Source organism: Tasmannia lanceolata, unplaced genomic scaffold (genome assembly GCF_043159265.1).
Source record: "Tasmannia lanceolata isolate RefF3 unplaced genomic scaffold, GAP_Taslan_0.1 ptg000013l, whole genome shotgun sequence".
NCBI lineage: Eukaryota > Viridiplantae > Streptophyta > Magnoliopsida > Canellales > Winteraceae > Tasmannia > Tasmannia lanceolata.
In genome coordinates, this window is record NW_027518690.1 from 49,745,291 (window position 1) to 49,772,452 (window position 27,162).

General features: G+C 41.0%; 1 protein-coding gene across 4 annotated transcripts; it reads left to right on the forward strand.

The window, feature by feature from the left end:
- The first annotated feature begins 1,424 nt into the window (after nucleotides 1-1,424).
- LOC143889323 (uncharacterized) lies at nucleotides 1,425-16,764 on the forward strand. 4 transcript variants are annotated; one of them, XM_077393497.1, is made up of 9 exons: nucleotides 1,425-1,529; nucleotides 2,583-2,895; nucleotides 7,121-7,282; nucleotides 7,410-7,515; nucleotides 7,792-7,956; nucleotides 9,181-9,319; nucleotides 9,997-10,322; nucleotides 14,098-14,184; nucleotides 16,199-16,764. In XM_077393497.1, exons 2-9 carry the CDS (start codon nucleotides 2,881-2,883, stop codon nucleotides 16,360-16,362), a joined length of 1,164 nt encoding a protein of 387 aa, XP_077249612.1. In that variant the 5' UTR covers nucleotides 1,425-1,529; nucleotides 2,583-2,880; the 3' UTR covers nucleotides 16,363-16,764. The 4 variants fall into 4 exon arrangements, with proteins under 4 accessions (XP_077249612.1, XP_077249611.1, XP_077249613.1 ...); XM_077393496.1 differs by lacking the exons at nucleotides 1,425-1,529; nucleotides 2,583-2,895 and adding an exon at nucleotides 5,553-5,657; XM_077393498.1 differs by lacking the exons at nucleotides 1,425-1,529; nucleotides 2,583-2,895; nucleotides 14,098-14,184 and adding an exon at nucleotides 5,553-5,657.
- Nucleotides 16,765-27,162: the final 10,398 nt, after the last annotated feature.

Genomic DNA, 27,162 nt, shown 5'->3' on the forward strand with positions numbered 1-27,162 from the left:
TGTAAGTACATAGATTGTATACTTAATGTGGGTACATGAGAAGTGCTCTCGTCTTTTCAGTGAAATTTGATGTGGTGGTTGCATCAACTTTGGAGTTTGACATGGTGCACATAAAATGTGAATAGAACAAAGACAGAGTTGGATGAGGAAAGTGTCAACGCTTGTTTGATAATTAACTATCTAATACCTTTCATAAAATGTGGGCAATATTAATTATTAAAGTACCAACCATATATGCATAGATATAATTGCAAGGGTGTCTAACTTGATCAATGTCACTCATCTGCATTTAACTTTGCATCTATCTTTGAGGCGTGTGAGTAATGTAGAGAGGAACATTAATGCCCGTCAGATTGACAGGTGAAGGTGGAATTTGCACACATGGTGTCCTGATAGATTAATGGATCAAAACCCGTATGGGGTTGGCATGTCGGCTGGCACCGTGGGTATGCTCTACATAGACGCGAGTTCAAATCCCCGGGCTTACCCAATGCACGTGGTTTACGCTGGTGATTGCATGCATCATAGGGATTAGTCCTGCCCTAAACAGCGTAGGGATACCCTATGTCATAAAAAAAGATTAACATATCTTGGTGGAATTTGTGTTAAAGTATAAAAGATTAATAACGCCTTTCTCCAACAGCTTAAGCTTTTGGAGTAACTGGTAGTTTCACATGGAATCGGAGCAAATGCCTGGGTTCAAACCTCCTTGATAGCAAAAATCTACATGCAATGACCAAACTCAAAAGAGGGCCCACATGTGCCATGTGTAGGCAACCCAAAGAAAGAGGGCCACACGTGAGGGGGAGTGTTAAAGTGTAAAAGATTATTAACTTCTTTCTCCAACAGCTTAAGCTTTTGGAGTAACTGGTAATTTCACAATTTACACACCTGGTGTCCCGATAGATTAACGGCCCATTATATTAACGGATCAAGGTGGAATTTACACACAGCGTGTAACATAACTGAACACGAACCATGTAAGAGTGCAAAATGTTTGTCCAAGTTAAGGACAAGTAATATCTATTTCGATTGCATGAGTTTTTTTGGAAAAGTTTGGAACAAAATAAATATTTCTAAAATTCCGTACTGTATATGCATGGCAAAAGATAACTTTTTTTTCGTAGGTAAGCTGGGACGAACCTGCGACCTCATGGTTGAGAAACCAAGCCTCAACCGGTAATGACATGTAACAGTGTACCTTTAAAAAAGGTAATTTCAATCAGGTCACTTCATTCCTTCAAATATGAAGTACATCAGCACCTTTGCAGTGTATCTCTCATAGATACACTGTACCTGAGTATACCAAGTAATGAAAATGGGCGCATTTATCATTTCCCTCAATAATAAATAGAAAATCTATAGGAGATTGAAAGTTAAAAGCATTGTCTATATATAGATAATGAATCCTTGAAAAGATAATGATGCTTTTTCTCTTTGTTTCCCCCTCAATTCTCACCTTCTTATCTCCTCTACATCACTGCTCAATTGTCATCACACTTCTCAGCGAGAGCAGTACAAATCAAGAGGTAGTTTCTAGTTTCTACTATTCACTCTGTTTATTTTACTCACTGTGCTCTTTTTTTTTTCCTTTCTTAAACGTCTTGTGCTTTCCGATATTCGTGGTTGAAAAAACACAGATTTTTCATGATCATTTTATTTTGATTTATAATGTTAGTTAATGTGACTGATTTTAAGACATTCAACTGTCATATTGTAAGGTTTTTCTGTGGAGATCTTGTTACAAAATCTGTTGAGAAACCAAGCCTCAACAATATTTACCTAAGAGAGACCATCAAACTATGATAGGGAGATGATAAATAAGCCCCTTTTCTGTACATGGGACAGCCAGCTCCAGCCTCCGGTGTACATGGTTTGAATCCTTCCCACGTGAAGTACAGAGCTGGCTGTCCCCAGCATGGTTTTAAATTTCGGATTTCAGTTGAAACCGAAACCGGAATTTCACGAAATCCGAAATTTCAGGTTTACCAAATTTCAGTAATTTCGGCTGAAATTTTGGTCATTTCTGCCAAAATTTGGGGATTTCGGCCGAAATTGGGACCAAAACTGAAATTTAAAACCATGGTCCCTAGTAATTAAAAGGGGCATGTATATTACTATCCTTTATGATAATATCCTATTAAATTGACAATATTCAACCATTCCGTCTAATTCGTGGAAAGAAAAACAAAAATCTAAGAAAATATTCTGTTGAAATGTTTTTTAAGGTAAGCTCGGATAGTACCTCTTACCTCTAGGTTAGAAAGCAAAGCCTTTACCATTGAGCTAGAGGCTCAATCCCTCTGAATTGTTTTTCTTGCGATCCAAACAGGGCCAATGTTCCTCTCTGGGCAGAAGATAAGTGTTGGTACATTAAAGACTTCTGGTAAGAGACGCCCAAAAAAGGAAAGGAATGGGAATCTATAACATATATGCAACGTAAAGGAGCTGACATTTTACTTAGTTCGTATCTGTCACCGAATCCTTAATTTAGACGTTTTGTATTGACAGGGCGATAATTGTTGGCATTTTGGTGGGACCCACTTAGGATAAAAAGTTCACTTTGTGTTCTATTCTCACAGGGACTCATAAATACCAAGCGTTTAAGAACTCTAAAACACCAGGGTGTTTGAAGTGTGGAAGGACATAAATTTGTGTGTTCCTAAATTCTATAAATATACGGGACAATCCCATATATTATAGCTAAAGTTCCATCATGAAGAGGGTCCCTGAGCCTGCGATTCTATCGATCAAGCCCTAAGGTCTTCTACATATTAGAAGAAGTCTACATACTAGAAGAAGTCCTTTCTTGTTCGTGGACGTGTGGAGATCGACGGATTGATTGACACGGATCGCCGGAATTTTCGTCGTGAGGATCTAATGTCATCGCCGGAGGTACGCTTCCACAAGCTTCTCTGTTAATTCTAGTTTAACAATAATTTCAATGAACCCGGAGAATGGGTGGAAGACGCCAAAACAGAAACTGAAAATATGAGTCCCATTTTTTTCCAATGTTTCCTATTTTAGCCGTTTTAAGTGGCTCGGCTTCTTCGTCTTTTAAAAGCCTGGGAAAATATTTCTTTCTTCACTTTGACTACGAGATGAGATGCGTAGTTTTTCAGTGAGCTTAAAAGCGTTTCTGTGTCTTTATGTTAAGGGATTTGCTAGGGAATTTCGCGAAAAGGAATTTCTCGGCTGACTTTTGCATTGGAGAGTGGTTTACTTTTGCATGAGAGAACAGCCACCTCAGCTAAATCAAATGAATAACATAAAATGACCAAAATATCCTCGTACCTAAAAAGGTAAAAATGAGTAAATTACCCAGTAATAGGACCAAAATATTTGTTATGGTATTCTGAATTACCTAGTGGAACCCAGGGGCAGAATAGACAGTAGGCGGAATTAAAGAGGAAAAATGTTGGAATCTGTTTCCCGCCCCAGGAGGATTTCGCCTAGTCAGAATAAAAACTTTATTGGATTTTTTTTCGAATTATATTTTTATTTTTATTTTTACCTATTTCATTTACACCATAACCAGAATAGGATGTCGATTCCGATTCATGATTCCAGCAATCGAAATGCAGCATGAAGTAATGGACGGCTGTGAGCCATTCAACATGAGAATCATTAACTTGGCACTTAGGCATGGTGACGGCTATCACAATTCTCTCTAGTATTTTATCCCTTTAATTGCCGTCACTTTTCTAATATCGGAATGCTTAACTACTAAATGGGCAATTAAGTTAATTTATTGAAATAGCTGAAATTATATCAATAACCAAAACAATCTCAAGAGATCACACTTAATTTTGAGTCCAATAATCACTTTTGGACTCTAAAACGAAAAGGGCATGAACGGAATCCTCGGTTTTTTCCTCATAATTGATTGTCAAAATCTAAAACGAACAGGGCCTAAGGTATGTTATAACTAGTTATAATGATATTTACATTTGTTAGATATTAAATAATCGTCGAGCATAAGATATTTAATAGGTATAAAGAAACTTATATTTACCATACACTTACAATGTTTCGAATACCCTCAGCAGTCAACAAGCAAGTCACCTTGGTGAATTGCTGACAAAAGTTTGATTCAAGTAGGGGCGCAACTCGGATTGATTTTTGAGAATTTGGGTTGAGCTTTTACCATAAAATCGGGTCGGTTTTGGATTGACTCTCTTTCACTGTTTAGCAAAAGCTCAACCCGACCCGACCCAAATTGCAGCAGTAATTCCAAGTGACATTGGGGACTGATATCCACATTACCATATTTTGATAATGGCCCACTTTATTTTATGCTTTTCTAATTGGATATTGATAGCATCTTAAGTACTGATAACACCCGTTAAAAGTTAGTTAAAAAGCTTAATTATAACATCTATACTATTTTGAGAAATCGGGTTGGGTGGAGCTTTGGATTAAAAAATATTTGGAATCAACCCGAACCAAAACCGATTTTAAGGTAAAAGCTTAATCCAAAAAAATTGTCAAGTTCACAAAAAATTGACCAAAGTTGCATCCCTAGTTTTTTTTTTTTTTTTTTTTGCCTTTTTTGGGGGGATAACATAGGCTATCCCATCCTAATTTTTAGTGCGAGACTGATAGTAGCAATTTTTTCTGAATGTGGCCCCCTCGAAATTAGGGTCGCCCCTTTAAATTGGGGATTTTTTTCCAAATCCATAGGTTTTGTTAGTAATATATTACAGGGGGGTTTTATTGTAAATCTCTCTCTCTCTCTCTCCCCCTCTCCCTCTATCTCTCTGTCAAAAAAATGTTGGCCCACTTCATAGGATGATCCGAATTGTTCATTTGCTACGCCGTTGCTTGGCTACTCAAGGAGGTTCCTACGCAATTCAACGTGCCAGTAGGAGTCGGGCACCTGGCGGATTTTTAGACGGAAAAAAACTTAATTTTCTTAAGGACAATCGTACCCCTTGCTTTGTTATTTTCTTTTTGAGCATGGTTTTAAATTTCGACCGAAATCAATCAAAACCGAAACGGTCATTTATTTCAGCCGAAATTTCGGTTTTTCCAAAATTTGACCCAAAAAATCTGTTTTTTAAAAAATTAATTTAATATTTCACAGAAATTTTGGTAATTTTGGCCGAAATTTAATATTGAATAAAATTTTGTTTCGGTTTTTGTACCAGATTTCGACCAAAATTTTAAAATTTTGTAATTTCATGGGTCCGAAACCGGTATCGAAACTGAAATTTTAAACCTTGGTTTGAGGAGTCCTTGGCGTATTTTCTCCAGATTTTAGGTTTCATTTCCATTCTGACAAAATTGGGCAAGGGTACGATTGTCCTTAGGAAGATTATGTTTTCTTCCGCCTAAAAAAACCCCCCAAGTGGCAGCCAAGTTTTGTTCCGTTTTTAAAAGATTTTTCCTATAAAACCGGCTTGGTGCGTTAAGCCGAGTCAGACTTGAGCCAATCGGGGGTGTCAAAGTTCAGATACGACCCCGAAAAATAAGAGCCTCTTTTTCCGAAAAAACAGGTATATAAACCAAAGTGGTGCATGCATTAGTCGACATTTATTTTTCTCCTCCGGTTTTCGTCCCATATGCTTTCAATGAGATTGAAGAAAGCTTTAAGAATCATTTTGCACAGGTTTCTCTTTTTCTTCCTTTCTCTTCTTCTTAGGAAAGCTTCTTTGGTAAGCTTCTTCAATCCCTCAATGATCAGATGAATTTATTTCTATTGCATGCTTCCTTCTTTTTGTTTTATGATATGAAGATTCGATTCAAAAACGTACGGAGTTGAGAATGCTGTATTGATTTTCTGCGAATTGTGTAAATCAGTTGTAAAGATTTTACTCTCCTTTGAATCTTTACCACCTTTTCTAGGAATTTCTCTATTGCATGTTCCTTTTTTTTTTTTTTTAATTCTATCAAGATTCGATGGAAAAAGGCTCAGGATTGTGAATGCCATATTGAGTTTCTGCAGATTGTGTAAATCAGTTGTAGAGATTTTAGTCTCCTTGGAATCTTACCACCTTTTCATTGATGCTTTCGCTTTTGATTCTTATTCTGTACTGAAATCTTGATTTCTTCTGTTTTATGTTTGTTGAATCTGAATCTAGATGCGCTTGACGGTCCTGATTAGTTGATGTGAACTTCATTCGAATTCATGGCGGTGATTCATAATTTTGCTAATGTGATGCTTGAAAGATCTTTTTTTTCTTTTTTTTGCGTATGTTTTTCTTTAGTTTCTTTTGTTTATAAGGAGTTTGGAATGTTGTGAAGGGTTTGTTGTTAGTCTACTTTATTTATGCAACATGTAAAATCTACTCTGCATGTTGTTTTGCTTGTTTCTGTTGGAGATTATGTCAAATAATCTAATAGGAATTTCTGTTAATATTTTTATTATAGAAAGATTTAGGGTTTAATGAATGGGGGATAGAAGGAGAAAGAAACCTGATTGTTAAAAGCTTGGCTAGCTATGGCTTGGTATGCTATTTAATATTAAGTTAATGTGTGTGTGTTTATATTTTGATTTTGGGGTTAATGCTTTCATATGCATCATTTTTGTGAATGCTTTGCTACACAGGGATGCCAAGATCTTCTGACCATAATTGGTAGAATGCATGCCCTTTTCCTCTTTAATTATTTGTCTCTTAATAAGGTAGTTATCATGCTTTGCCATATCACTATACTCTTGGATTTGGTTTTGATCTTTGAAATTATTATCAGGATTAGATCCTTTATTCCGGTTTTTGTTTGTTTTTTGTCCTTTTAAAATCCGCGCAAAATCTCAAATCAGTTCTCATGCTTTCTGTATCCTATACTCTTGGATTTGGTTTTTACCTATGTAATCATTATCAGGATTGGATCCTTCATTCCATTTTTTGTCTCTTTGTTGTCCTTTTAATCAATGTTTAAAAGTAAGGATGCGGCGCGAAACGTGGCCGAAGAAAATCCCAGTCGACTCGGCACAACGTGGCTGAGTACTCGGTTGACGAGGTCATAAATCGGGACAGTCAAAGTTGTTTGGTCTTATATATATGTCCTCTTCATCATAAGCTCATTCAATCTGATTTGTTTTCTGCATTAATTTTTTTATGAAATGCATTTTTACAATGGTTGAGTACTTCCATTACATCTGACAATATTTCCACAGGATCCCCAATGCATACCAGAAATAGCACCCCCATCACAAGTGTCCCATGAATCCCAAAGTGAGCAACAAAACAAGCCTGCAACTAAGGTTCCTGTTATAGACGTAGATTCGATATCCATTTCAAGAAATGCCATGAAGGTCTCTTGTGAAGACCTTGACCGTGTAAGACAAGTTATTAACTATGTATAATGAGTAACTTGAAAGCTGCTATTGATTTTGGAAAGGGAGTTTAACTGAATCCATCTTTTTCCAATCAAGGTTTTGATCTCTTTAGTTTAATGATTTGTAGGTAAAGAATCTGATAGAACACTGTCTACAATTGTATATGAATAAAGAAGAGGTGGTAAAAATTCTCTCGAGTCAAGCAAAGATAGAGCCTGCATTTACGTGTGTTGGTAAGTCAAGGAAAACTCTTTTATGTCATGGAATCCTTTATTTTTATCCATCCCCAACCTCTTCCAATGTCTTATTAAAAGTTACACCTGAAAATCTTAATACTTTCTTTAAGGAGAGCTCTTGTGTTCCCTCTTTCTAACAAACCCAAGCGGATAAGTGCACTTGGACACCCACATGCACAGACAAGTTGAAATCCACCTTGTAGAACCTGATCTCTTCATCTGTTGATTTTAAATGCTTGCATTATAGTCTGATACTCTTTCTTATTAATTCAGTATGGGAGAGACTGGAAGAAGAAAATGCTGATTTTTTCAAGGCTTACTACATACGTTTAAAGCTGAAAAAGCAGATCAACATGTTCAATAACTTGCTCCAGCGTCAACAATTTCTGATGAAGTACCCCAAAGTGCCACAAGTTTCATTGGCTCCCGTCACATACCGTATGCATTATATATAAATATGTATATGCATTACATGTGAAATGTGATACGTACTGAATTATCAGACATGTGTGACAATGCATGCCACTAGGTGTTCAATTTAACCATTATGGATAATTGTCTTGCTTATGTGATGGTTTCCAAGTGTGTATTTGTCCTTAATCTAATATCTCCTAAAGTTTCAACTTAAAATTCTATCATTTGCAAGTGTATTGATCATCTAAAGAAATAACAGAGATGATTTTTGCTTTCCCAAATGAAACATCACGAATTTCGAGTTGAGTGAGGGAAGTTACCAGGAATAGGATGAATGTCATTTTGTATTTGTAATAATATATAATACAGTATAATTCAGTACATATCAGTTAATAGGGATTTGCTAGCGTCCATCGCAAAAGGCATTTTGCAGATGGTCTGTCGCACGTCAGAGCAGTGACCTCATGACCTGTGTGGCTGCTATGATGTGTGACAGACCATCTGCGAAATGCCTTTTGCGATGGACGCTAGAAAATCCACTGTTAATATATTAATATAGTATACCACTAATACACTTGCGGTTTCAGTTTTGGTATGCAATTTGATGGGGATGGAAGTGGAAGCATTAAGGTCGTTTCATGTCAGTTTCTTCGAAAATTTATAACCATGGTTTTATCTCATATGGCTTATTTTATGGAAACCAATTCAATTTTGAGTTCTAAGAGTGATGAATGAAGTGAAAAGCCTGTAACCCTAATTTCCGAGATTGTGTAAATCTTCTCATCTCCTCCTTGGCCGAACCACACAAATCTTGTGGTGTTCTGTAGGGTTTTATCTCAACTGGCTTATTTTACGGGAAACAGATTTTAGTTTCTGATTCTAAGAGTGTGACGGAGAGAAAAGCTTGAACCCTAATCTCAGAGATAGTGGAAATCTTCTCATCTCCTCCATGGACATAGGCATGCATCCGAACCACATAAATTTTGCCTTATGTGTTTATGCCTTGTTTCTTTACGGCTTTCACAGTTTGATTGGGTTATATGCATTCACAAAACGATTATGAAATATTTATATCATGATGATAGAGGCAGTGATATTATGTTTAACTTTTGACAGGTATGTTTATCATCTAATTCAGTGTCAAACAAAATATCAGTAGCCTTTGTAGTTTCTTTAGCATTATTGTCATGCTTATTCAACGTCAACCTGTTTGTAGTATAATTTCTAATCTACCTATGGGTTGCCCAGTTCTGCAGAAGCCTCCAATCCCAGCCACAGGTCATCTTCATCCTGATTCCATGGGTTGTGGACCGTCCAGCCGTCACTCAGTAAACGGAGTAGCTGCACGGGGCAATTTCCATCCTATTATGCTTAATTCTGGGAATGCGTAAGAAGTTTCCTTGTATATTTTCATTTATGCTTTCCCTCTTTTTGTCTGTATGATAGCGATGGTTGAGGGAGCCCAAAACCATAACTCTGGTAACCTATTACTGGCTTTCTAATTTAGTTGCCTTAGAACTACAATAGATGTTCCTCGAATTTTATTTGCTCAACTATAATTAATAACAATATGACAATGCTAAATGAATAATATATCCTAAAGGCTGGAAAATGAAAATAGATTTATGTAACTGACCAAGACTGACAGTAGCTTACTGTTCTAAGGAAAACTGCATCACTCTAGCTCTTAAAATTTCAATTGTTTGAATCTTGATACTGCTCTTTTACAAGAAAAGTTGGTGGCATATTTTTTTCTTCGATCATTAATTTCTAGAAGTTAATCAGGTTGGTTTTAATTCAGAAATTCATCATATTTAAAAATAGGAGGATGTACTGTTTAAGGTACACAGCTCAATGAAATATGATATAATTTCCTAGCTAACTAGATAAGCAACAACTTCACCAGCATAGTAAATGACAACAGTGACTTCCACTTTTTTTGTGCTCATAAATAGATTTAAACTATTGAAATTTTGCTTTTTGTCCATTTTATGCTTCACTTCAAACTAATCAACTTTTCCATGCTTGCTATGCTAATTACAGTGTCTATTCTTTTTCTTGAAGTGGGATGATGAACAATGTCGCAGCTGATGTGGCACCTGTTACCCATCCATGCAATGCCATGTCATCCCTGTCGGGCATGGCTGGGGGTCCTGCGCCAGTAGCACCCAGTGGCCATTTTCCTTTTACTGCGTCAGAGATGTCGAACATGGACATTGACACATCAGCACTTGGCACATTCACACCTGATATGGCAAACACTGGGGGTTTGCATCAGGGAACAGATGGTGGGGCCGGGACCTCAAGTAACTTCCATGGGTCGTTGGATCAGATCCCTTGGATTCTCAGCAACTCAGATTTTGATTTGAGTCATTTCACAAGCACCGGAGGTAAGCTTTCAGTGTCTTACAGTCTTTTGCTCAAATCTTGTAGTTTCTTAATGCAAGCTTGAGGATGAAATTTGTTGAAATACCATCGAAAATGGCAAGCATCCCTTGACTCTTTTCCTAACAAGTTACAGGAAGAACATTTTTGTCATTTCAGTAATCGTTTTTGTCAAATCTGCAATTCATGGTGGCTTGTATAATTTGGTTCAATAAAGGTCATGTCAGTAATGTTGTTTAAGGGAATTGATATTCCCAGTCCCCCGTTTTGATTGTGACAGTCCTTGCTTTATTTGACACTGTTGTGGTTGACAATTTAAAATTTCAAAATAAAGATAGAAGTATCATTATCTAAAATGATTTGAGGGTGGATAATATCATTTCCCTGGTTTATATCCTGGTTCAGTTTTTGTAAAAGTGACCCAACCATTCCATAAAATGCTGTGACCAGAAAACACCCTTGCTTATTTTGTCGCGGAATGGCAAAATGACAAGAATGATTACACACCCTTGCTTATTTATTTTATTTGTTTTTGTTTTGAATGGTTACCATTTCCGAACAGCTATAGACTGCAGATGTTAGATTTTTTATGATTTAAAATTAAAATTGCTTAATTACCTTTTCTATTTTCTCTCATTTTTTGGTAAGTTACAAATGGGAGAGATTTTAGGAGATAGTGGAGACGTTTGTAACGTCTCACCCTTCCTTTCCTATTTATTAGGGAAGTTACAAGGTGTAAAACGTGATGAAATATTTTGGGGAGTGGGAGAGATTTTTGGAACGTATGAAACGTCTACTCTTGAAATATCTCTAACGGCTTTCTCTACTGATATATAGATATGTGTGAGAAAGCACGCCTGCATCTTCCTAATATCTCTTCCCAAAAATATTGCTTTCTCCCTTTGAAAAACCTCCCATGGATTTTTCGTTTGGATCTTTATCTTTTATTTTTTATTGTTTTTGCGATACGGGCGATTGACAAGTTTGTGAGCTCAATTCCCTTCACGGAAGAGATCTTGAAGGATGGTTGAATCTTGGGAGCCAAACGCCGGCAAACCCAGTGCAGACGGGGGCGTTTTGACTCTAAAATTGTTGGAGATTTTTGTTAAGAAATCTATCTTTAGGAATTTCTGTTAATATTAATTAATATAGATCTAATCTATCAAAATAGTAAAAATAAATTAATAGTGCATTTTCCTTGAGTCAATAGTGCATTTTCCTTGAGTGCCTAAGAGGCTAACTTCCTAAGAGGCTATCAATAGTGCATTTTCCTTGAGTCAAGGCAGGAAAAAGAGCCTTTAAATTAGCATATTTTGTAAAGACATACTTGAATAGAAAGGAGATGCCCTAAGAAATTGAAACTACCTATTTCCTGAAAGCACAGAAACTCCTTCGGGAGTGCCTAGAAACAATAGCTCATAATATTGTTAATGCCACCCTTTCCAGAGAGTGGTAAAGCACCCTCTACTGTGTTAAATTTTCATTGCCCAATTTGCTCGACAAATGCCAAACCTTTGGCCTTTGGATGTGGGCATATGGTACATTTCAATTTTCTGTAAAACTCTTGGTTGGCTTTATCTGATTTGCTTACTACCTGTTGACTACTGTTATATCTGCTTGAGATACTAGCAAATATCAAGTATTTTTTTAGTCATTCACTAACTACTGGTAAAAACTTTGCTATGCCTGGTCTATTAAAAATGATGGCTTCAAGTGAATTCTACGTTATATAAAATAAAAAAAAACACCATTGGTTGCTACTGTAATAGCATTTGCGAAAACATTTTTTGTGCCTTTCTGTTATGAAAATTGCATATGTGGAAATTTGAAAGTAGAAGTTAGATAAGGACGGTTTGATCAAAGAGTGTAGTCAATTATACACCACAGTATATAGTATTCTACAAAGAAAGATCTTTCTAACATAGTTATTTGGGAATAAGTAAATCTTATTGGCACTCATATTGATATGTGCACATTAGCATAAATGGAAATAAGTTGTCATTTTTCAAATAATGCTCTTAAATGTGGGGGTAATTACCTATGCATGTGGGGGTATTTAAAATTGTTGCTTGACTGAAACTTATGAGCATATGATGAATTAAAAAATAAACAGATGATTAAAGTGCCTATGCAATGCATTTGACTTGATGTTCTTTGCATGTGATTAAAGTGCCTATGCAATGCATTTGACTTGATGTTCTTTGCATGTCTATAAACTAGATATTTTGTATTGCTCGTAACATTTGATTATCATGTTGGATATGGTGGATATCCATATCATGGGTGAATATTGATAATGAATATTTCATTTCCACATTCATAACGTGAAAAGTGCTTTAGCCACACATAAATTATAACTCTCTCAAAAGAGTGATGGCTTTAGACTTTATAAAGTCTGAAAGCAATATAATTAAAAAAAAAGAAAAAATGACTAGCTCAGACTAGTGACAGATCATTGAGGGGAATGAGACTAAAGCCCACAAGTTAGTCACTGCAGTGGACACCCAACCTTTATGATTGGAGATCCCATGAAGGAGGTTCAATGGGTAAAAGCAAAGTTGTAGGGTGTCTAGGAGGAGCGTTAATTTTTTGAGGAGTATTTCCTAGTCTCATTCCTATGGTGATAGTGCTCATGACTGTGACGGCTTTAGGTTGAGTATATCTCTTAATCAGTCCAAGGCAGAATTCTGCAGGGTGTAGGTCACAGAACACCCTTGGAGGACTCACCTATGTGAGTGTGGTAGTATGGTCGCTACTGTGGGAAGCTGGGCTACTCCCTAAAGACACTCATGAAACAAGATTTGGGCTCATGACCATAAAGGGCCAAACCGCTAGAACTCAAAAATTGCCCGTACTGTGTGTGTGGTAAGATGAAGTCTGAACTCAAGGACCCAGTTCAAGACTTAGTTCACTACGGCTTCTTCAAATAGAAACTTGCTAACACTAAGTGTAGGTTCAAGTCCGGAAGACACCTGCACCCATTGTACAGTAAAGTCGCTTGCCTGTTTATTTTAAATTTTAAATCATGTGGGGGATTGTTAGATTTTTTATGATTTAAAATTAAAATTGCTTTAATGACCTTTTCTATTTTCTCTCATTTTTTGGTAAGTTACAAATGGGAGAGATTTTAGGAGATAGTGGAGACGTTTGTAACGTCTCACCCTTCCTTTCCTATTTATTAGGGAAGTTACAAGGTGTAAAACGTGATGAGATATTTTGGGGAGTGGGAGAGATTTTTGGAACGTATGAAATGTCCACTCTTGAAATATCTCTACTGAATTTCTCTACCGATATATAGATACGTGTGAGAAAGCACGCCTGCATCTTCGTAATATCTCTTCCCAAAAATATTGCTTTCTCCCTTTGAAAAACCCCCCATGGATTTTTCGTTTGGATCTTTATCTTTTATTTTTTGTTGTTTTTGCTATACGGGCAATTGACGAGTTTGTAAGATCAATTCCCTGCACGGAAGAGATCTTGAAGGAATCTTGGGAGTCAAACGCTGGCGAACCCAGTGCAGACGGGGGCGTTTTGACTCTAAAGAGAGCGTCATTTCCGACGTGCCTCGATCCATTACACAGGCTATTTCTAGCCTTTCTTGATTAATTTATTTTTACTATTAAGCTATGTTCAAGTGGTAGTATTTATGAATTTTTTGAGGGATCAGTAGGTTTTGTGAATTATGCTCATGAGGTCCATGCTCCTAAAAGTCAAGATCTCTTTATGCAATTTTTCCGTTAGTTTCCTAATCCATTGCTTGTTTGGGTTTCCTTTTTTCAGATTTTGCTATGGGAGGATCTAACAAGTCGTTGCTCCTGCCGTCTGACCTAGACTTTTCGCTCAATCCCCAAGAGCATGATAAGATAGGTAAACCGAATCATATTTTCTCTTATCTTTCCCCTAATGACAGTTAAACTGAAGTTAAGAAATAGTGCTTCTTCTTCAGACAATTTAGCTATTACCATATAAATAGGCCATACCCAATGTTGAAACCATAATCACCATTAGCTCCCTAGCTGGGCCAAAAGCTTGCTTTGGAAGCTAAATTCTTCTCGCTTCCCAAATTAAGTGAGTGTTTCCACAGCATGCTTCATCTTAATTAAGAGTACGCTTCTTATTTATATGAGTACTAACTCTTAAAAGAGTGATTTCCTTTTTGGTAATGCCAAATGAGGGCATTTAAAACTTGAAACTCCTTTTAAATACATCTCAAAACTTTAAAATCTCCTTTTAAATTTCAAATAAAACTTATTTATTTCTAAAAAATTAATATTAAATCTAAATGAATAAAGCATCCATCTTGTAGAACTATAAATCTCTAGAACTCATAAATCGAATCAGATCTAATGACAATTTTAACTACTCGTAATCCTATCCCTGATCACAATTCTCAAGATATTGACTTTTCCCTTTAAAATTCATTATTAGGAATATAATATAATTTTTATAATATATAACATCATGTCCACATCTTTTTTTTTTAATCGGTAAGCTGGGGTTAGGCGGACCCCTACCAGTATATTGATTAAAGAAAGATGTTACAATAAAAGGGAGAAGACGTTGCCCCAAACCTTAGAACAATGGCTAAAGAAGGGGGCCGAACAAACAAGGACATACTACCCTTGAAATCAAAACTTAAGACGAGCACAACAAGAGAGAATACACGTGAACTCTAGAGCCTGGCCCCATTTTAGCCCCTAGTGATCAAAGACTTCTTTCATCTTTTGGCTAAATTTCCTTGCTCTCATGCTCTTCCTCAACTTCTCAACCTTTGGGGGTTTAGAAGTCCTATGATGGGGGGTTTCATTTTTCTTCTGTTGAGGGTGATCTACTTCACCATCTTCTTGTTTCTTCTCTTCTTCATTCTCTGTTTCTTCATCAGAAAACTGATTTTCTGAATCACAAACAGATCCAGGTTCTACTTCTGAGTTAGAGACAAACACAGAGGTGTCTTCCTGATCATGATGGTGTTTTCCATCATGTCCACATCTCATAAGGCTTTTCCACATGTTTTCTCTTTATCTTCCCCATTTCTTCCTTAATGCTTTTTGCTTCACTCACTTTCTCTTTTTTTAGACCCCTCGCTTCCTGCAGAGCTTCTCACATTGCTTTTCACCTTGGCATCTTTGGTTTGAACTTCATTTATTGCCTGTTACAATTCCGAAGTACCTTCAACGGCCAATGGAGAAAAGCTGTAAATAAATAGACATCTATCAAAAGGGGGTGTAAATAAGGCAAGTAAATGCGAAATCCCCGATCCAATGGTGCACAAAAGAAATGGAAATGGAGAAATAAAAGCAAACCACAAAATGAATACCAAATTTTTATGTGGTTCGGCCAAAATGCTTACGTCCACGGATGAGAACATCATCTTAACTATGGAAAAGAAAGATACAGTTCTGAAAACTTTATTGTTCTCTCTTACCTCTTAGAAACGTTTGACTGTACATATTGTTTCTTTGCTTTTTACTGTTTTACTTCTTGCATCTCCTACCAACTCGGTTGTGGGTCTCTGTTTTTCTAACTGTACATAAATTATAAGCAATATAATTGGGTTGTTCTCCATAGGATAGCAAGCAGGGGTTATTTTATCCTTGGATAGACTTGCTATCCTTTGTTCATGTTGACCTTTGTTCTCATATAAAATATTAGCATACCAAAATTGGGGAACAGCTGACATGAAAATTTCATGACAAACTTATCCAAGCAGGATAGCCAATCCCAGGAATAGCTTATCCAAGGATTTGCATCCCCGTGGTGAAAACCCACATTAAGAATGAAGTAAATTTTGTTTTTCATCGTAATTTGGCCTCTCTGGAGATTCAGAAAATCTCTTTAAGTTTTATTGTCTATCCGATATTGATATCCTTTTTTTCTGTAGACGATTTCATTGTTGAGACGCCGGAGCTGTCCTCTTTCCCTGCTGATATCCCGGGGCCATCCTCTCAACCAACTCAACTGAACACAACTCAACAAAGCCGTTGTCTTAAACTCGTTGGCCTGAAATCCTCTCAACCAGATGACAAGAAATCAAAGAGAAACTAAGGTGAGCCATTTCTTTTCTCCCTGAAATCCTTTGGATCTCAGAGACATTTTCAGGTCATTTAATTAGTGGTTAGGATCTCAGAGACATTTTCTTTCTTTACCTAATAATGAAATAAAACTGACTGTCTGCATATACTCTATATTTCCTTGTGATTCTATTTTGGGTTAAAATAGGGTTATATACTATGGTTGATTTACATGATGTGGTCGTAGCTGATATTTTCCAATAAATGTATAGATAGTGATGTGATGTGTAGAGCTGAGACAATGTGATAATCTTGGCAGATTTTAAATAACATCATCAATCTATACTATGTTTAATGGTGGGAAAACTTTGGGTGGCCCTCAATTCAGGTTATTTAAAACCTTGTAAATGTAAGGTTTCTAGGGAGAAACAGTAAAATTGGGAGAGGCACTCATTGAAGTGCATTGGAAATGTAATTTTATAATTGTTTTTAGAATGATTTGAGATTTTTACTAGTGTTTTGAGACTTTTTTCTCGAAAACGTAATTTATTTTATGTCGAAAGAAACAAAGCCTTAGTGGTTAAATACCCAATAAATGAAAATTCCTTTATAGCTATTAAATAACTCATACATGTAAATTTCTCAATAGATATTAAATACATTTATCTATACTATATGTACTGGGGGCCTTTGAGGTTGTTTAAAACCTTGTAAAATGTAAACTTTCCTTTAGTAAATTGTCTTTAGAAGCGCCAGAAAGAAAGCTAAGCTGTTGATGTTTGTCAGCATTGATCATACAAATGGGGTGTGCATGTGACATTGGATTAGGATAATGTTGGTTGCCCCAAGGGGATACACCAAATCAATGGCTGTGATCCCACATGTATGTTGTATTGGACGCAAGGTTAATTAGCAAGATCATATCTTAACAAATTGTTATTTTGTGATGAACTCATAAATTTAGGGCCACTTTGGATGCCGCCAAAATTGATTATCATTTAAAAACACTATTTGTCATATTATTTGCCTCTTTAGAGCCCATTGATTATCTCATTTCTAAATCAATTTCTACCATTATTTGCAAATAATCATATTTAAATTCATCATCCATAACTCAGGGTTAAGTTAAACCTTGATCATAAATGGCTATATTTCTAAAGATAGAGAAAGGATTGTTCTAAATTAACGATCTCAATGAAGAGGTTGTGTCAAACAATATGAACAAAGTAGTGTTCCACATTTTCAAACATTGACCATAGATGTAAAAATTTCCCTCTTTTGTGGGTAACTTAAGATAATCTGTTGTATCAAAAGAGGCACTCCACTTTTAGGCTATTTGCTGATGAGCCAGAACTATGTTTTAATTGGATTCTGATGACTTTAAGGAATTATGGTTGCCACGAAAAAGGTTTAAAAAGTGGGAAAATAATGTAGTCATTTTCATTTTCCATGAGTTGTTTGGTTACCAATTATGAATTTTCTGTTCAAGGATGGGATGATGAGTACGTGTTCATACGCCCACTCATCATATATTTCTCCGGGATCACGGCCAGCCAATAAGGAAAAACAAGATCCTTGATTCCTTAGGCAGTTAAACTGCTTAAAAGAGGAGAATCAACACAGATTCTATGGCACCCAAAAATTGTTTGTACCGGTGAAAATTTCCTAATAAAACCAGATTTTTACAAGAAATTGCAGAAAAACTTCTCACGGGAGTGAAGACTGTATACAAAGTTGTTTTACAACGTAATAGTTAGGCTGTTTGGATCATGGTTTAAAATTTCGGTTTCGGTAAGTGTTTCGGACCCCACCGAAAACTTTTTGGCGAAATCCGAAATTTCGGTCCGAAATTTGGTAATTTGGTTCGAAATTCAGGACCTAATTTTCGCCGACGAAATTCCGAAATTTTGTAACACTTTTAAAAAAAATAAAAATAATGGTATTTAATCGGGTAAATGGCGAAAAATGAAATTTCGGTTTCGGTCTCCACGGAAATTTAAAACCATGGTTTGGATACGTGAATTTTAGAATCCAGGTTTTAGTTTGAAAGCAATGTAAAATTCTGGATTTTACAATCCATTATCCTAGATTTTAAGTGAAATCCAGGCTTTTAGAAATCTCTACCCTATGGCAGTAAGATTATAAAAACTCTGAAAAGGACCCTACGGAGGTACGATTATAAAAAGGACCAATTACCAATGGGGGACAAACATTAGGCAGAATTATCAACTGGACCCAGGCTTTTCAGAAATTACCAATGGGGGACAAAATCTGTCTTGTCAGTAAATGCTGGACGAAAATACCCTTTGGCATATAAAACACGTTTTGACTTTGAAAGGGGGTTTTCATGTCTCTACGATTGGGGTTATTAGGTATCAAAATGAGGTTACCAATTTCAGAATGGGCTTATCAAGTCCCTTGAAAACCCCTTTCCAAAACTCTAGTGCCCTCTGCCAATTTTTAGGGACTTGATATGCCCATTCGAAAATTGGTAACCCCATTTTGATACTTGATAACCCCAATCCTAGAGATTTGAAAACCCCATTCCAAAACTCCAGTACCCTCAGCCAATTTTCAAGGACTTGATAAGTCCATTCAGAAATTGGTAACCCCATTTTTATACTAGATAACCCCAATCCCAGAGACTTGAAAACCCCCTTCCAAAACTCTAGTATCCTTGGCCAATTTTCAAGGACTTGAATACCCCATTCGGAAATTAGTAACCCCATTTTTTATACTAGATAACCCCATTCTTAAAGACTTGAAAACTCTCTTCCAAAACTCAAGAACTCTCGGCCAATTTTCAGGGACTTGATAAGCCCATTCTGAAATTGGTAACCCCATTTTGATAACTAATAACCCCAATCGTAGAGACTTGAAAACCCCCTTTCAAAGTCAAAACGTGTTTTATATGCCAAAGGGTATTTTCGTCCAGCTTTTACTGACAAGACAGATTTTGTCCCCCATTGGTAATTTCTGAAAAGCCTGGGTCTAGTTGATAATTCTACCTAATGTTTGTCCCCGATTGGTAATTGGTCCTTATAAAAATTCTGAAAAGGAGTGAGAGTTTTATAATCGTACCGCCATAGTCCTGCTTTCCATTTAAAAGAGTGCCAAAATTCCCCTAAGCCTGGGCAGGAAATATAATTAGTCTTTTTTATAACAAAATAGAAGCTCTCTATGTCCCCCAAGATTAAAAAAAAGGAAGACCGCTGCAATGCAATCACGAAAAGCTGGAGGTCTCTTATTTAAAGGGGAAACAAATCTTGATCGAACCCATATTTGCCCAATGGATACAAACCGCTCATTAGACCTGGCAAAAGCAACCCGTGCCCGCGGGTCGACCCGACCCACCCGCAAATTTGCGAGCACGGGTCTGAGTTTTGGTGACCCGTCAAAACTAACCCGCGGGTGACCCAACCCGCAAAAACACCGGTCGGGTCGGGTCAACCCGCGGGCACCCGCAAGTCACTTGGCTTTTTTAAGGGTGGTGATTTTGTTATGCTAATCTAGTTAGATGGCTTCATGCTAATCTATTTTTTAAGGGTTTGATGCCTAAATAGGTTATGGCTGGCACCATAGAATATAAATAGGTTGTGGCTAGCACCATAGGTTGATCGCAACCCTCCGATTTGAATGTTAGAGGGTTGATCACTTGATCCTAACCCTCTATAGATCGGAGGGTTAGGATCAACCTATTGAAATGATTTTTGGGGCACAACCTATTTAGGCTGTGGGCCATCGAATGGACGGTTTGGATCATCCCACGGTGCCGGCCATACCCCCCTCATCAAAATCAAGTGATAACATTTTCCAAAATAAACAACTGTTTGAATTTGCGGGTGACCCGCGGGTTGACCCGGCCCACCCGCGGGCCGCGCGGGTCACCAAAATTCTGACCCGCAAAAATGTGGGTCATCTCTTGACCCGACCTGTGTGACCCGCACCCGCATCACCCGCGGGTTGACCCGGCCCGACCCACCCGTTTGCCAGGTCTACCCTCATGGTAAGATTGAATATGGGTTCTATGTACTCTTATCTTCAACAAAGAGGGAGGAATCTTCCATGGATGATTGAACCATCTTATGCCCTGAGAATGATATAAGGTGTTCGGAAATGGTTGAAGTAGCTGAATAGGAGGATCACTATGAGTATAGCCTTGGTAGATTTATTAAAGAAGGAAATAATTTATTTGGCCAAAAAAAAAATTCTTATCATTTATTCTCTCATATCCCAAAAAGCGGAACCGAATAAAAGCTTTAAAAAAAAGAAAAAAAAGCCATAAATTCTCCATTACTTTAGACATGGGTGCAATACAGGACTTTGCTAAGAGGTCACCCATCCTAGTACTACTATGATTGCACCTGATCAATTCTCCATTGTTTTAACCTCAGATATCGCTTCTCGATCCAATCCCCGCACCTCCATGTCCTCCAGGGTTTTCTTGACCCGAAGGAGAAAGGTCTCGTAAAGTCGTAATAGTCCCCATGCTTCAACAAACACTTTAAAAAGCGATGTACTCTCCTCTAAACACTTGTCATTGCTGTCTTCCTTGTTCTTCTCTGCATCTTGAACGCATTCCTCCCAAGAAGTGAATTGAGCCTTGCACCCCCCGTCCTTTCATAAAATCACAGAACTTACACCCGCCCTTGTTGTCTTCATCCCCGGAGGTTTGATTTTCTGTAGTCTTTTCTAGGGTTTTGATTTCAGGAGAGTTTGAGTTTGCATGGGTTGGTTTTCTAGGGTTTTGGGGGTGGAAGAAACAGACGCCATGACCTGAAGAAAAGGGTTCTCTCCGTCTTTGAATGTTCTCAACTTCTCCTTGCTTAAAACCTACCCTAAACCTGCCTTCCATTTTAAACCTGAACAAATTGGAGGGTTTGGATCATCCTACCTCAATAGGACCTGTTAGGTCTAAAATTGGTAACAGGTTATGGTAGGGCTGGATGGGCTGAGCTAACAAGTCACGGCTGAAGGGCTGGTGGAGTCCTGCACTGCACAAGGGCACAGACAAGGAAGAAAAAGGGTCAGAGGACCAACCCGGAGTGATACTCCGGACGGGCGCTTCGACACTCAAGTCAGTATGAGCAGGAGTGCAGAGCAATGTCAGAGCAAAAGCTTAGAGTTTTGATTTTCAGATCCCTCACCTTAGCACAAGTGAAGGCTATTTATAGTGATTCTGAGCCACCTGTCTAGGACAGGTGGTAGTTCTGAGCCACCTGTCCAGGACAGGTGGTGGCCTCTGTATGGACCAGGTCTCATACCTAAGGAGGGCAGGTGGAAGTCCCTGATTGGTCCAGGTGTCACACCTAGTAGGGACAGGTGTTGGCCTTCCAACGGTCCTGTGAGGGCCACGTGCCAGCAGCCAATTGGATGCTGAGTTCGGACCCATCAGTGCTGAGTCCGGACCCCATCAGTTGCCCCCTGGTTCTCCGAGTCGTGACAGCGGCCAGGGGAAGCAAAGAGAGGGTTAAAACAGCATATGGCCGGCCTTGAGGCCTCTGGGCAGCTGAGGCCGGCCTCGTGTGGGGGCCAGAAGAACTGCAGTGGCCAGGGGCCTCTGGGCGGCCTGGTCCGGCCTTGTGGCTTGGCCTAAAGGAGCACGGCCGGGCAGGAGCCCCTGTGCAACCCAGTCTAATCAAAATTTGAACCAGAAGTCTGGCCGGCAAAACTCTCTGGGCGTCGTGGCCGGGCAGATCCCTGGACGGGATGGCTAGGCCGGACAGGTTCTCTGTTGCCTAGCGGACGGATCATATCCTTCCCGGCAAAGCCTTCTGGGCGGCTGGTCCGGGCAGGTGTTTTGTCGCGTAGCGATTGTGTCATATCCTGTCCGGCTTCGGCGTTGAACGGCCAGGCCTGACAGATATGTTGGCTTCCAGCGAACGCGCCATGTCCTGTCCGGCTAAGCCTTCTGGGCGGCAAAGCCGGACAGATATTTTGTCGCGTTGCGATTGCGCCATATCCTGTCCGGCTTCGGCGTTGAACGGCCAGGCCGGACAGATATGTTGGCTTCCAGCGAACGCGCCATGTCCTGTCCGGCTAAGCCTTCTGGGCGGCAAAGTCGGGCAGGTATTTTGGCGTGTTGCGATTGCGCCATATCCTGTCCGGCTTCGGCGTTGAACGGCCAGGCCGGACAGATATGTTGGCTTCCAGCGAAAGCGCCATGTCCTGTCCGGCTAAGCCTTCTGGGCGGCAAAGTCGGGCAGGTATTTTGGCGTGTTGCGATTGCGCCATATCCTGTCCGGCTTCGGTTAAGGCGTTGAACGGCCAGGCCGGACTGATATTTTGTCTTCGAGGCGTCATCTCTTAGCGCTTTGGAACTTGTACCTTGCATTTAATGCGGAGCGGCACATTTAATGCGGTAGGTGACGTGGCGCACTCCGGCTGGTGGGAAAAGGGCGGGGATTTTCCCGCTCTTCCAAGCCTATATATACCAGAGTTTTTACTCGTCATTTTTCACTTTTTACATTCTCCTCTCCTTCTCTGCTGCTCGGCTAGTCGATTTTCTGCCCGCCTCGGATCAGTGAGCCCGGAGATCTTCAGTCAGCACCTCAGTTCGGTAATTTCTTTTAGCTTTTCTTTTGTTCCTTTTTAATGTCTAGCACCAGTTCCGAGTCGGACTCCGGCTCAAAGGAGTCTGGCTTGACTAGTAGTAGTAGTGGGTCCGGGGCGTCGGAGAGGACGGGGCCGGCCTCTCCTGCGGAGGCTGGTGTTGAGGACGAGGAGGTAATAATTGTAGTGGACGAGGAGAGCGGAGAGGAAGAGATTGTGGACTTAGACACAATCCCGGTCCGTGGGGACGGACCGCACCGGGTAGAAACCAGCGACGACAAAGAACATATTGAAGTTCCTCGCTTGCCGCGCGCACCCGTAGAGGTAATAGCAGAGGCACGGATGGAGGCCAACCCGCAGTACAACGTTGGGGCTCTGTACGAGGTGAATCATCTAGGCCCGGGCAAACTTCAGGCCATCCGGGGGAAATACTGTATTCCTGACCGGTACCTTTTGAGGGCGGCCGTTGAAGGGGACCGGGCCAGCAACGATAGTGCAGATCTATGCCTATACGAAGAAGCCTTACGGGCCGGGCTCAGACTTCCCTTGCATCCATTTTTTGTTGAGGTGCTGAATTATTACGGGCTGGCGATCACACAGGTCGTGCCGAACTCTTGGAGGAAGCTAGTCGGCTTCCTGCACCTCTTGGGAGTCCGGGTCCGTAGGAACCCCACCCTGCCCGTCTTCAGAATGTGTGCGCATCTGAAGAGGCATAAGGACGGCGGTTGGATCTACATCAGCCAACGGCCCGAGGTGAAAATGATCACTGGCATACCTACTTCCATTCACACATGGAAGAACATGTTTTTCTATGCTTGGGACACCGAGCAGAGCTCCAAATGGCCGTTCTCGTTGGAGTGGAGAACGCCGGACACCAAGAGTCTTAGTCGAAAGCCGGTCCTCAAAGGCTACGACTACATGACCTTTATTTTGATCAAAGAAGAGCTGAAGCGCGGCCAAACAAACTGCTCAGAATTCTCCGAGGAGGCCGTCCTGGTGGAGTTCGGTGTCAGCCGTGCGACGCCGGCACGTACGTAAATGTTCTTAGGCCAGCTCTTATATTTTGAACTATTCCTTTCTTTTCCTCTGACTCCTTCGCCCCCCCCCCCCCTTTTTCTTTGTAGTTCTAACTCTGTTCTGTTTTTTACGTTCAGAAATGGTGAAGCAGATGTCCATGATGGACAGAATAAGGCAGAGCTCCCAATCGTCCCCAACGCATGAGCAGCCCCAACCTAAGGGCAAGAAAAGGAAGGTGCCGGAGTCAACCCCGGCGATGGTCGCGCTGGCTAATCCCCTCAAAAGTAGCCGGGCGACTCACAAGCTCGCATTCAAGCCGAGCCGGCCAAGCCTCACCGGGCAGAGCTCAGGTCTGCACGGGAGGCAGAGCCCCGGCACAGCGGGCCAGTGCTGGGTATCCCCGCCGCCACGGCGGCGAGGGCTGATAATGTTTTTCGCCCAAACTGGGCGGTGCAAAAGACGGACACCGGCCTGGGTGATAGCCGGGTGGCCACAGAACTGATGTTCCAGGGCGTCCTCCCGAGTGACCGACGAGAAGTCGAGAAAGAGGCACCGGAGACCTGCGCAGAGGCGATCGCCTCCGCCCTCTATCAGCTCCAAGTATACTCAAGAGACATGGCAAAGAAGATTTATCTCTTCTCTGACACACTCACACAGATACAGTCCGAGAAGGGTGAGCTCTAGAGGGACAAGGACGGACTTAGTGAAATCGTCCAGGTCAAAGAGGCCGAATGCAACAGTCTCAAGGACGAGGTGCAGAGGGTCAAGAACCAAGCCGTGCAGGATCTCCTCACTGCGAGGGAGAGAGCCGACCAGAGGGAAAAGGCAACTGTCGAGGCTGCCGTAAAAGTGGCAGTACGGGAGGCCGAAGAGAGGAAGGACACACAGTTCTTCAACCTGGGCCTCCAAGCCTATAAGGCGGGGTTCCTCCTCTGCTCTGAGCAGGTTAAGAAGGCTTACCCCGACATCTCTCTGGACGGACTGGACGTCCCGTACGCACCTCCAGAGGATGAAGAGGACGAGGAGGAGGAAGGTGAAGTGGGCTCCTCCCAGCCCAACGAAGTAGAACAGGAAGTCGCTCTGGCTTCCGAGGTCACCCCTCCAACCGCCGAGGCCGGCCAGGATGCGGCCCTTATTGCAGAGATGGTCACCGACGAGGTGGCCGACAGGGAGGCCTGAGTGACCGGGCAGAACTCCTGTTCTTATTTTTGTAAATTTTTGTAAGGGCCTAAGAGGCTCAATCTTTGTAAGCCAGCTCGGCGAAAAGAGCACTTTTGTAATACGAATACAAATTCAATTTTTGTCTAACTGTGTGTACGGCTGTCTTGTTTTTGTACGTATGTTGTCTGTGCTTCTTCCTCATTTCTCTGCCGAGCCGGACTGATCCACTTCTGTCTCCGAGTTTGCAAATACTTAGTCTTTTTGGCGTCTGGCGTTTGCGCCGCATCCTGTCCGGCAAAGGCTGTAGACGGCTAGGCCGGACAGGTGTTTTGGCGTTTAGCGGTTGCGCCATATCCTGGCCGGCTTCGGATGTAGAAGGCTAGGCCGGGCAGGTCTTTGAGGAGGTTTTCACTAGGGCGGGTTCATGTGGTCAGAACTGGTCTCCACACCAAATCGGACGCGCCGGAGTGCTCCACTGCTGTTCTCTAAGTCTGCAAACACTTAGAATAAGAGCTAAGTCTGCAAACACTTAGAGTCTTTTTGGCGCCTGGCGTTTGCGCCGCATCCTGTCCGGCAAAGGCTGTAGACGGCTAGGCCGGACAGGTGTTTTGGCGTTTAGCGGTTGCGCCATATCCTGGCCGGCTTCGGATGTAGACGGCTAGGCCGGGCAGGTCTTTTGAGGTGGTTTTCACTAGGGCGGGTCCATGTGGTCGAAACTGGTCTCCACACCAAATTGGACGCGCCGGAGTGCTCCACTGCTGTTCTCTAAGTCTGCAAACACTTAGAATAAGAGCTAAGTCTGCAAACACTTAGAGTCTTTTTGGCGCCTGGCGTTTGCGCCGCATCCTGTCCGGCAAAGGCTGTAGACGGCTAGGCCGGACATGTGTTTTGGCGTTTAGCGGTTGCGCCATATCCTGGCCGGCTTCGGATGTAGACGGCTAGGCCGGGCAGGTCTTTTGAGGTGGTTTTCACTAGGGCGGGTCCATGTGGTCGAAACTGGTCTCCACACCAAATTGGACGCGCCAGAGTGCTCCACTGCTGTTCTCTAAGTCTGCAAACACTTAGAATAAGAGCTAAGTCTGCAAACACTTAGAGTCTTTTTGGCGCCTGGCGTTTGCGCCGCATCCTGTCCGGCAAAGGCTGTAGACGGCTAGGCCGGACAGGTGTTTTGGCGTTTAGCGGTTGCGCCATATCCTGGCCGGCTTCGGATGTAGACGGCTAGGCCGGGCAGGTCTTCTTGAGGTGGTTTTCACTAGGGCGGGTCCATGTGGTCGGAACTGGTCTCCACACCAAATTGGACGCGCCGGAGTGCTCCACTGCTGTTCTCTAAGTCTGCAAACACTTAGAATAAGAGCTAAGTCTGCAAACACTTAGAGTCTTTGACTGGAGGAGTTGGCATATATTAGTGACTCAAAAGTGAGGGACACAGTTTAGTGATAACTCCACTTTATTTCTTTTTTGAAATTTCATTACAGAGATTCTTTACAGGCCTTCAAAGGCAAAGGAAAAGACTATTGATAATATATTCGAAGATTTCTGGAATTCCAGGCATGCGGTAGCAGCTGCTCGTCAAGTGTATCTAGGCGGTAGCTTCCTGGACGGATGACCTCTTTGATTCGATACGGCCCTTCCCAAGTCGGGGAGAGTTTGCTCACCCTTCTCGGCTGGGAGACGGCCGCTTTCCTCAAAACTAGGTCGCCTGTGCGGAACTCCCTTGGTCGGATCTTCGTGTCATGGTATCTAGACACCTTTTGCTTATACACTGCGGCCCTGATCTGTGACTCGTCACGGACCTCTTCAAGCAAGTCGAGGTTGGCACGGAGCCCGTCCCCATTAAGCTGTTCATTGAAGTGAACAATTCTTGGGGAAGGAACGCCGATGTCAACCGGGATCACAGCCTCTGTTCCGAAGGAGAGATTGAAAGGCGACTCACCCGTTGCAGTGTGTGGGGTAGTCCGATATGCCCAGAGCACATGGTACAGCTCGTCAGCCCAGTGTCCGGCCTTATCATCCAGTCTCTTCTTTATTCCCTGCAGCAGAGTCATGTTCGTCACTTCGGTCTGCCCATTCGTCTGGGGGTGGGCTACGGAAGTGAACCTTTGCT